Consider the following 11,841-nt stretch of genomic DNA (forward strand, 5'->3'; position numbering starts at 1 on the left):
CAGGTGAGTGAATAAAACTTTTTGTTTTACCTTATATCTGCTCTGTAATAACTTCTACTACTAACATCCCATCTCAATGAGCCGTTGACCAGTTCTGAGACTTAAGGAGCCGGCAGCCGCACCTAGCATTGGACTGGTTCCAGTGTTGAAACGCAAGGGCTAGCTCTGGAACCTCGTGAACCAATGGACATCCTATAGACTTATTACAAAGAAACTAACAACTTACTCTAAGTCATCTACTTGTGCCAGCTCGGCGAACCTCAAGGGCGGTTATAAAGCTACCTCCAATCCCGCCCCACAAGCCGCGTGCTTGCCCGCTCCGCAAAGCCTGTGGCTCCCCAAGCAGTGCTGGAATCGCAAGCCTAGCATTCCGCCACACACCTATGCCTGGGCCACAGCTATACCCTGTACAGGAGAGATGGTGTGGAAAAAAGGGGTGGGGGTGTAGCTCTTTCTGTCAAAGAAAGCTATATGTCCTTGCAAGCTGATATTGGCACTCAGGGAGGATGACTGGAGATCCTCTGGTTTAAAATACGTGGGGAATGTGGCACAGGGGACATGATGGTAGGAGTCTCCACAAACCTCCTAACCAGGAACAACAGATCAACCAGGAATTTGCCAAAGAACTGGCTGAGGCTGCACACTCCCAGGGCACTGTTGTCATGGGAGACTTCAACTACCCGGACATCTCATGGGAAGAGCACCTGGCTAAATCCAAACCACCATAAAGCTTCCTCACATGTGTGGATGAGTTCTACCCGACTCAAGGAGTCTATGGTTGACAAGAAGTAAAGCACTGCTGGACCTGCTAGTGGCTAAAGGTGATGATTTAGTCAGCAACCTAAGAAATGAAGGAAAGCTGGGAGACTGTGACCACGAGCTGATCACTTTTACCATCCATTGCGAAGCTGGCAAGTCAGTCAGCAATACAGAAATCTTTGACTTTAGGACTCTGATAAGCTCAGGAGGCTTGTTATTGAGGCCCTAAGGGGCCATGACTTGACAGGGAGGGGAGTCCAAGAGGAGTGGTTGGGAGCGATCTTGGAAGCAGAAGGGATGTCCATTAAATCTTGGAGGAAAGGTAGCAAAAGGGCACAACAACCCTGTTGGCTCAGCAGGGAACTTGTGGGCCTCCTATGCCTAAAAAGAAAGGCTTATAAAGGATGGAAGACAGGAATCTGTCTTCACAAAGAAGGAGCATTCTGCACTGGTCCATAGCTGTAGGGAGTGAACCAGGAAAGCCAAGGCTGCAACCGAATTCCAACTGGCTACACATATCAAAGGCAATAAAAAGTCCTTTTTCAGATATGTGGGGAGTCAGAAGAAAAGTAAGGGTAACATTAGACCCCTGCTAAACCAAATGGGAGAACTGAAAACTGACACCCAGGAAAAAGCCAACCTGCTTAATGGGCACTTTGCATTGGTTTTTCATCAGCCCAAAGGGACCGCCCTGCCCAGTGTGATCTGGGATGGCCACGGTGAGAGTGAATTTATACCCAGCATTGGTTCAAATCTTGTAAAGGAACATCTTGAGAGGCTGGACACCTTCAAGTCAGCTGGTCCTGACAGACTGCACCCCAGAGTACTTAAGGAGCTGGCAGGCGTTGTAGTCCAGTCACTGACAAAGATATTTGAAAACTCCAGAGAAGTACATGAAGACTGGAAGAAGGCCAATTTAGTGCCCATCTTCAAGAAAGGAAGGGAAGTAGATCGAGGGAACTACAGGCCAATCAGTTTGACCTCGATCCCTGGAAAGATTCTGAACCCCCCCCCAAAAAAAAAAAAAAAAAAAAAGAAAAAAGGTGCTCAGTACCCACAGACCCCAAACTGAATCAATTCTGTGTTATTTCCTTTCCAGTATGTCACAGAGGGTTGATTTAAAAAAAAAAAAAAAAACAACCCCAAAACAAAACAAAAAACCAAAGAAGCCATTCTTGACAAGCTGGCTGATGGCAACATCCTGAGGGACAGCCAGCACAGGTTGTTGAGGGTAGGTCTTGCCTGACCAATCTCATCTCCTTCTATGACCAGGTGACATATCACCTGGACAACACAGAAGAGATTGACATCATATATCTGGACTTTAAAAAAACGTTTGATCTGGTGTCCCATGATCTTTTCACAGAAAAACTAGCCAGCTGTGGCCTTGGCTACATCACAGTCCAATGGCTGGGAAATTGGCTCCAAGGCCGAAACCAGAGTAGTAGCTGATGGAAGTGAATCATCATGGTACTCCATGACCAGTGGTGTCTCACAAGGCTCCATCCTTGGACCTGTACTCTTTAACACCGTTATTAACAATGGGGACACTGGTGTCAGAAGTGGACTGGCAAAGTTCACCAATGACATTAAACTTTGGCGTAGAGCATTCACGCCTGAGGACAGGGTGGAGATCCAGGCTGACCTGAACAGGCTGAGACAGTGGGTGGATATAAACCTGATGACAGCCAATACCGACAAATGCAAGGTGCTCCACCTTGGGGAAAAAAATCCCTGCAGCATACTTATAGGGTCAGCAGTGCTACACTCACTAGCACCACAACTGAAAAAAGACTTGGGGGTCATGACTGACCATAAAATGAACATGAGCCACCAATGCAGTGTTGCAACTGGTAAAGCAAGCAAAACTCTGGCTTGCATCCATAGATGCTTCTCAAATAAATCTCAGGATGTCATCTTCCCGCTGTACTTGGCCTTGGTGAGACTGCATCCAGTTCTGGGCTCCACAATTCAATAAGGATTTGGAGAAGCTTGAGAAAGTCTAGAGGAGAGCCACATGCATGATCAGAGGGCAAGATAACAGGCCTTATGAGGAGAGTCTGAGAGTCTTGGGACACTTCAGCCTGGAAAAGTGCAGACTCAGGGGTAACCTGCTGGCAGCCTATAAGTACATAAGGGGTGTGCATCAGGATCTGGGGGAATGCCTGTTTACCAGAGCACCCCAAGGGATGACAAGGTCCAATGGTCACAAACTCCTCCAAGACCGTTTCAGGCTAGACGTAAGGAAAAATTTCTTTACTGTCCGAGCCCCCAAGACCTGGAATAGGCTCCCTCCAGAAGTGGTGCAGGTACCTACTCTGGACTCTTAAGAAACATTTGGATGCTTATCTTGCTGGGATCCTTTGACCCTAGCTGGCTTCCTGACCCTAGGGCAGGGGTTTGGACTTGATGATCTTCCGAGGCCCCTTCCAGCCCTAATGTCCACGAAACATATGAACACCAATACCATACAATATTCCAACCTCAAACCCAATGAAACTGAAAGCAGAAATCAACCCTGAAATATTCTCTCCACACACACACACTTAACAAAGCTGAAAAATATGTCTTCTCTCAAATTCTGTCTGCAAAAAAATACCCTAATTTAATACTACAATGTGGAGAACTAGGAAAATTCTTCCAATGCCTCCACCTTAAGGAGTATTTCCACAACCAAAATTAATCCATTTCAAACAACACTTCATCCTTCGATGGCATTGAGGGAAAGATCAACCCCTCCAAGAAAGTAAAAAAACCCAGCAGATTTGACATCTCACAGTGGATGAAATTATAATCTTGAGTGCTATATTGACTGCTTCAGGGAAAGAATCAACAATGAAATAATCAAACACCACACACCACCATAACAACCTGTGTAATGTGGTGGTTCACCATGACTTGAAAAAGAATTGGCACCGAGAGGGACTGAGCACAATGGGCACTATATCTTATTCAGATGGGCTGCACTAACCTAGCCTTAAGCTAAGTTCCCATTAGTGTGTTTGCCTAATATAAGCCATGTATTTTATTGGTACACTCAGCATGGGCTGCATTCAGTCAATATCACAGTTGGTTTTCATGACTGAGCACATGTTGCTTCTAGCAGCAGTTTAATGATATACAGACAATGTATTTAATGGTGGGGGGAGGGCTTGCTAGTATTTGAATATAAAGATGAGGGGCTTTTTCCCCCCTATACTGATTAGGAAAAAGAGCCTTATCTTATATTCAAGTAAATATGAATATAGGGTGGGCTGTGGCCATCCCAGAATTCACCATAGCCTCCCCCACCTTTTAGCTTGGCCTCCTATCACCACTACTGCCTGCCCTGAACATAGCTCTGGCTCAGGCCCACCGCCAGGAAGAAACTGGCACCACCCCAACCTCAGATGACAGCAACAGCCCACCCTTGCCCTGTGCATAGATCCAGGGGCTGCACACCCCCTATGACTCCCCCAGGGCTGCCAGCAGTAGCAAGGGTTGCCCTTACCCCCCACCCCCGCATTTCTGGATGTGTTGCAAAACTGTCCCATGCCCTGCCCCTGCTGGGTACCGCCTGCCTTTGCCCCACTCCTTCCCTCACTGCAGGGGCCTCAATCTGCCCCACTCACACCACTTCCCTCTTCCCCCACCTTCCCCGGCCCCAACAGATTTAACCAGCCAGGTACTGCTCTCCAAGTTGCTGGGCTGGCCATGTGCATGCTGTGCCTGCGCACATGCACGAGGCATTTAACTGCGACATTATCAGTCACATCAGCCAAAAAAGGCTGATTGCTAATAATGTCTATTTTCCTTTTATCAGTGCTGATACAAAATGGACTGATATCAGTGCACCTCTAATTTTTATACATAAAAAGGAGATATATAGGCTAGATAAAATTACTACCAGGGGGACAGAAGTGCAGGAGATTCCACAGGAGTCTGTCCTGTCCCAGGGGTATTCAACACATTTATTAACGCCATAGTGTATCCAGGAATGGCCCCTAGAGAACCTGTGATACAGAGTTGCTACTGCCAGCGGGCAGCAAGAACATCCCCTAGGAGCAGTAACCTACACCTGTGTTGCCATAGCTGATGCCAGAATGCAGAGAGCCTGGATTGTGGCAGGTAAGATTCCATTCACCACTCAGCAGTGGTTGGCATAATATGCCACCCACCTGCTCTGCCAAGGATGCTGAAGGAGCTTGTTATGCCTCTGTATTAACAGGCAGGATTGAAAACACTCTGGAGTATAGGACAGAATTAAAACAATATCTTTATGGATTGGAAAATTGGGCTAGAGATAACAGGCTGAAATTCAGTTCAGACTAAATGTAGGGTTTTTATTCATCTAAGGAAGAATGATCAAACACAACTACAGAATGGGAGAGCACTGGCTAGGTAGTAAAACTGCTGAGATGTTTCCAGAGGTTTAGACTCGTACTGTGAATCAACAATGTGATGCAGTTGTTAAACAAATAAAACAAAACAAAAAAACCAAATGCAATTTGGGGCTTCATCAACAACAGTATTAGACCTAAAACATGAATGTGACACTCTACTTGGCACTGCTTAGTTACTATTGTGTACAGATCTGGACTCCATATCTGAAGAAGGATGTGAAGAAGTTGGAGAGGGTCCACAGACAATAAAAAATGATAAAGGGGTTTGAAGGCAAGCTGTACAAAGAAAGATTAAAAGAACTAGGTGTGTGTATTCAGCTTGCAGAAAAGGTGATTAAGGGGTGGGTGGGGGAACAGGCTAGCAGTTTTCAACTATTTAAAAGGCTGCCATAAAGCAACGGACAGAACACAAAACCATGAATTTAGATTTCAGCAAAGTCTAATTAGATTAGTAAGGAAATTTTCCCTAAGATCTGTTAGAACAGGAAGACAGTGAAAAAAGGTGGCTAGAGCAGCTGTGGAATCTTTTTCATTAGGGGTTTAAATCAGGAGACTGGATAAGGCTGGGAAAGCAGTCATTTAGGAGTAGCTTTCAGCCAAACTACAGGCCCATTCAGCAAGCTGTGGTTTAGAAGAGGCATTGTGAAGGACTCCCCTCCTCTTTCAATCAGCAGCAAAAACATCACTAGTCAGGGACAACTCAAAAAACGGCTTCTCAAAAGGATGTGGAATTAGGGACAAGCTTTACCCCACTTCTCAAGCATTCAGTGATGACTCTTGCAGGGCAAAAGAGTGAAAGATCTGGCTCCCAATGATCCAAGTTTTCTAGCCCCCATCTTTGTATTGTGAAACGGACGTTAGACCAGCAATGAAAACAGAGAAAAAAGCAAATAAGATAAGTAATATTATGTTAACTGGTACAATAAGCACTATGATTTTTTAAAACTACTGTGGTTAGTCTATAAGATGCTCATGTACTACTACTGGTGCTGACATGATATTTCTAATGTTTGGCTGCAAATAAACAAGGTGATGACGTTGATGTCCGCTAGCAAATAAAAGGGGGCTTAGATTAACACGCAGGTGTAAACTTCAACACAAGACTGTAAAATGATAGTACAGTAAGAAGAAAAGGTTATGCTTATGTAATAAGCACAGAAAGCCTAGAGTAGCATTTTAATTTTCTTCCTGTTCATTTCTGAAATGACACAACCACTGGTGACCTTACCTCTTAAAACAGCAGTAACGAATTGTTATAAGAATTTGAAGCTTATTAGTTATGATTTGGAAAAAGACTGACATTGTCTTTCACTCTTAAGTGTTATAAAAATAGCAGTGCATATACAAAGAGTGAGTAATGCCTATGTCATGACTATTACAGTCATTATGTCAGATTTTAAAGAGACTTACAGCTTGATTTGACATGGAGTCTAAATAAGAGGCTGATTAGAAAAGAGAGTTATAGCAGAAAATAAAGTAAACATAAAAGGAAAAAAATTAACAGTTCAAGCCCCAAGTCAAAAAAAACCTGACAGTTCGAATTAGGCAGGCTATTACCCAGAGAGGGTATAAAGTACGAGATGTTTCAGAATCTGTAATAAAAATGAAGGTTTTCTCCATTTCCCCTACTGTGATATTACACTAATGCAGAAGACCTTGCCTTCTGCTATTTCCTCTGTTGAAGTCATTCCTAAATATTGATGGTCAAGCACTGTAATTACCCAAATTTAAGACAAGTTTTCCCCCTCCAATCAGCATAGGAGGAAAAGCCCCTTGTTTTAGATTCACATACAAAGTGGAGTGTGGGGGGGGGGGAAGGGCGGTCAGTGGTGCAGGGGGCTGCTGCAGCTGACTCTGGTCCTGAACTCAGGTCAGGGTCAGAATCAGACCCACAACAGCCACCTGGCCTCTACTCTCTGCAGTTTCTGCTCCTGCTCCCACCCCACTGCCCCCCCGCTTACTGTCAGGTTCAGCTCAGCTCCAGGTGGATTCCCTCCCAGGCACGGAGCACATGGAAACTCTGTCCATGCCTAGCCAATCTGCAGTGTCAATACTGCTGCATAGCCAGCAGGAACTATTGCTTCTACCTGCTGTACTCTGGGAAGGGAACAGAATCCCAGCAGCGTCTGACAGTAAGGGCAGGGGAAGAGAAAGAAGCAGAGACTGGAGAGTGGGAGAGGAGGGGAGAGGCTATGGGAAACTAGAGGTGGGTGGGTACACATGGCAGGAGGGGAACAAGGTTGCAGGAGGAACTGGGGGCTGGGGGGAGGCAGAGGGCAAGGGGGCTGCCTGACCCTCCCCTTCCCCCAGTCACTGCTTTCCCTGTAGTAGCAGTGGTGGGGTGGCAGGGGATGAATCCAAGATAATAATTTGATACTTAGACTCTATTCCTGGAAAATTATAACAAACTTATACATTTTTTTACATATAAAAATCTAATTATTGGGGGGTCATCTTAAATTCAGGATTGTCTTAGTAAATATGGTAAGTACAATACAAAGCAGAAGGCCACAGGCAGACAGCTTCTCAATACATGAGGTCTGGGGGTTGTACATTCCTTCCCAAGAAATCTGAGGCCATAGATGTCTCCAAACATGCAACAGAAGTCTATCTCCAAAATGAAACATTACTTGGAGCTGATAGGACTACCTATGGAAAACTGTATAATGTAATGAAGCTGTGAAATCCTACAATTCATAACTGTGGATGAAAATATTAGATCTCATAGTTACAATTTTTAGACTGAGAAACAGAAACTAGATTGAAAAAAAATCTCAATGCAAGAACTGTTTTTATTAATAAATCAAAGCCTATAGACCAGCAGATAGATAATACATATTCCCACGGTATATGAAGATGAAGTTACCTCTTGCTAAAAAATAATGAGTTGGAAGCAGTACAGGAAGTTTATTAAAAGACTTCATCTTAAATGTGACATTCTGAAAAATGATATAAAAAAATTAACATTGCTACTTGGCCTGTTGGCTGGGAAAAAGGCAATGAATAAATTGTGAGAATGGCTTGGTAAAGTACTGTGACAGGGCACTTGGTACACCTGTCACTTTAAAAGGAAAAGAGGCAGAGTGAGAAGCAGCCTGCAGGTGTGGCAAGGGCCAATCAGTCACCTGACCAGAAGGGGGCTGGGCTGGGCTTGAAGTATCTAAACCCAAGGCATAACCTGGTCAGGGAATCTAGTCCTGAGAGCCACAAGAGCTCTTGGGCAGCAGGGCTGCAGCCTAGCTCCTGGGATGCCCGTACATGAGCACAGAGGCTGCTCCAATGCGCTCTAATTACAGCGTGTTGAAGCAGACCTGACTGAGTCTGCTGGAAAGTAATTACCGTGTTTCAGCAGCCTCCCATGTCTCATGCATCAGCATCCCCGTACTTCAAAGTGGCAGTGGGGGTGCTTGAATTAAGGCTTGTTTGCCGAGCTCTTGGAGCTGTTCTAATTAAAGCACCATCCCCTCCCCATCCCCCTACGCACGCATGCACACACACACCATCCCCCCCCCGCCGGAGAACATATACAAATGTTCCTGGTTAATATTTGAGTTGGCGCAAGCAACTCTGGAAGTTTGAGGAGGGGACCAAGGGGAGAAGGAAATCCTGTGAACTGGACAGAGGAAGGATGGAGAGATCTAGGAACACACAGGCCTGGGAGATAATGCTAGAGAGCCCATAGCCTGGGAAGGGGGAGGAGAGAGAAGAGAACTGGAGAGCTGGGAAGCAAGGAGGGCCAGGGTGCCTGTGGTCTTAACTGGCCTAGGAGTGGGGTCAGGGTCTATGGAGACTTAAGGTCACTGCTGGAGACCAAGGGGGTCAGAGGACACATAGCTCAGAGGGGTATAGATGGGGCAAGGAAGCCCAGAAGTTGAGGACATTGGACCTGAAGCCCAGCAGGGATGGGGAGACAAAACTGAGAGGGCAGGCTACGGTGCCTAGGAATAGCCCAGGGGTGAAGTGCAGGCTGGTATGCTGCGCTTGAGAGTATCTGTAAGAGATGAAGTGCTAAGGTGGAGAAGGCAAGCCTGGAAGATACACTTGGGGGTAGCTGAGCTAGGAGAAGTGCCTGGGCAGGGAAGCCCAGTGATAGTGACTGAGGCCATGGCCCAAGGGGGCTGATGATGGACATAACTGATAACATTGATAACATCTGTAAGGCATGGGCGTGGTGGAAAGATATTCTTAACCTTCTTGCTCACACACTTTAGGACAGCCTTATTACAAAGACCAGTGGACAGATCAGAATTGATGGATTAATCATGTAATTAGATAATGATTTTGACCTCAAAGCTAAAGTTCTACCAAGGTTCAAGGAGTACTTACGAGGGGAATGCTATGCAACAACCAATCCATACCTAAAGCGTTGAAAGTTGCAATGTGCTCCCACATATTGTCTGGTCGGTCAGAGTGGGGCTGCCAGAGGAGAGCATCAACATCATGCCGGAGACAAAAGCAAGGCATTTCTTTAGGATCTACTACAGCTGAGAAGAGATACTGGTTGCTTCCAAGATTAATCTATAAAAGATAAATGGAATAAATCTTAAAAACAGTACATAGAAATGTGCGAAGTACATATAAAATGGAAATGATAGCAGATTTTGTCACATACAGATTAAGAGACAGTATAATTTTAAGACCATTTTTTTTGCAATACCGTATTATGCACTAGGTTCTATTCTGTGGTCTTACTGTTGCTTGGTTTTATGCTACATTCCTAATTTGTGTGCTCTCATCTGAAGCAAAAGCTGCTATCATTTCCAGCATTACATTAGCAACTCCCTCCATCCAGTCCAAAGAAAGGAACTAACCACAGTAAATATACAGGGCACTTTCAGAAAGGGGAGAAAAAAAAACCAAACAAACACCACAGTAAAAATTTAGAACACAGTTTACTTGCTACTTCAATAAGTATTGTTATCCTTCTGTTGGTAAACAGATAATTTAAAACAGTTCCTAAACCCTACCTGATCAGCTGGCCACACGCTGCTATTTGGTGAATTTTTTCAACAGAAAGTTAAAATTAAACAGACTTTTCACTAAGCAAAACAAAATTTTAAAGTCAATGTTTCCATGGGTATGGGTTATTTCCTGGACACCTCTGTTATTGAGCATCATCTTGAAAGATAGGCACACTCACAGTCATTCGGATAGGTGCAAGAAAGAAATGGGTGATAAAAAGAAATAACGATTGGGATAAGAGTCCCAGGGATTTTAGATTAGCCTGATACACAGCATGAGGTTCTCAATGTTTGCTTTCATCAGAAACAAAGACGGACAGAAAAACAGGCATCTTCACTGGCCATCTGCCTTACTATTTATAGGCCATAACCAGCTAGCAATTGGAGTTAAGCACAATAGGATGTTGGTGAGTTTCTGGAGAGAGATCAGAAGCAACGTGGAATATGGGGTTCTAATTTGGGGAAGCGGATAAGTGCACAGGATTGGGAAGATAACTTGATAAATAAAAAGAGAATTGCAATACTTGCAAATCATATGCCATTACTTTTGTTTAGGCTTTATTATGCAATAGGAAAATTAATGAAGAAACAGCTCTGCGCACTTCAATTTTTAAAGCTTGCTGCTCTGTGACAGGACATATTTGAAGGACGACCTCGAGGTCCTTACCTGTGGGCTAATCCTGCACTCTCCAGTCCCCTTATGATCTTCTCCCTCCTCTACACTTGCCTGCCACATCCTGATGTCACAGAATTGCTTTAGTGTCTTAAATGGGGAGTCCAGTGGTACTAACCTCACCTCCTGTGCCCGCCCCGCCCCCCGCTGCTGATTGGAGCCTGTTAGTCCCGCTGCTTGCTCCTGATGGCTGAGAAGCAAAATCCATGGTTTTAAATATGCCACAGTTTTTGTGTCCCATCCGGTCAGCAAGTGGTGGGATGCAAAAACTGCAGCATATTTAAAACCATAATATTTGTCTCCCTGCCAAGAGACACAAGTGGTGAGGTCAATAGTGGGGGGAACGCCAAGATTAAAGGAGCTGCCACACAATGAGCTGGGCCCACTATTTAAACCAGGCCCTAATTATAACTTAAGACAGTAAATCTCAATTAACTGCAGTTAATGCATGCGATTAACACATTAGCGGTTCTTGAGTTTGTTGTTTTAATGAGTTAATCAAGCACGTGGTTTTGGAGCCTGTGCCCAGGCTCTGCTCTGCCACCTCAGTGGGACAGCAGTGGCAATGCAGAGGACACTAAGGCAGCCTGGGCACAGGTTCCAAGTGGCTGCAGCCAGGGGTGGGGAAGAGAGACGTACATAGACATACATAAGCAGCTGCAGCCTGCATGCTGCATGTAGAGCAGGGGCGCACTGGTAAGTCTGTGGAGGGAAGGGATGGGGGGAGAAGGAAGGGGTTGTGGGTCATGGGATGGAGCTGCTGGAGGCTAATCCAGAGGTGCGGAGGGGGTACGCAGCTCCCTGCTGCTGCACACACCCCTGAAGGAGGCTTAAGGGGGCATGTGCCCACCCCCCTGGATTTATGAGTGGGGTGGAGGCAGGTTGCCTGCTGTAGGTTGTGGCTCCGCGCCCTGCTGCTTTTGCCTCAGGAACTGTACACTAGCTGTGCTACACATCTCCTGCCCTCATGGTGGCAAGAGGCACAACATGGCATCACATAGCTCTTGGGGCAAAGGCACTAAGGTGCAGAGACCCAGTCCACAGCAGCTAGCCCATCCCTGCCCAA

General features: G+C 45.4%; 1 protein-coding gene across 1 annotated transcript in view; it reads right to left on the minus strand.

The window, feature by feature from the left end:
• The window catches only part of NUDCD1 (NudC domain containing 1), a 126,731-nt gene that overhangs the window by 6,258 nt on the left and 108,632 nt on the right, over positions 1-11,841 (minus strand). The window contains exon 9 of the mRNA XM_019551946.1: positions 9,500-9,659. Within this exon, the coding sequence (XP_019407491.1) occupies positions 9,500-9,659 (160 nt within the window). The remainder of the gene's footprint in view (positions 1-9,499; positions 9,660-11,841) is intronic.

The sequence above is a fragment of the Crocodylus porosus genome, unplaced genomic scaffold (genome assembly GCF_001723895.1).
Source record: "Crocodylus porosus isolate Cpor-Errol unplaced genomic scaffold, CroPor_comp1, whole genome shotgun sequence".
Lineage (NCBI taxonomy): Eukaryota > Metazoa > Chordata > Crocodylia > Crocodylidae > Crocodylus > Crocodylus porosus.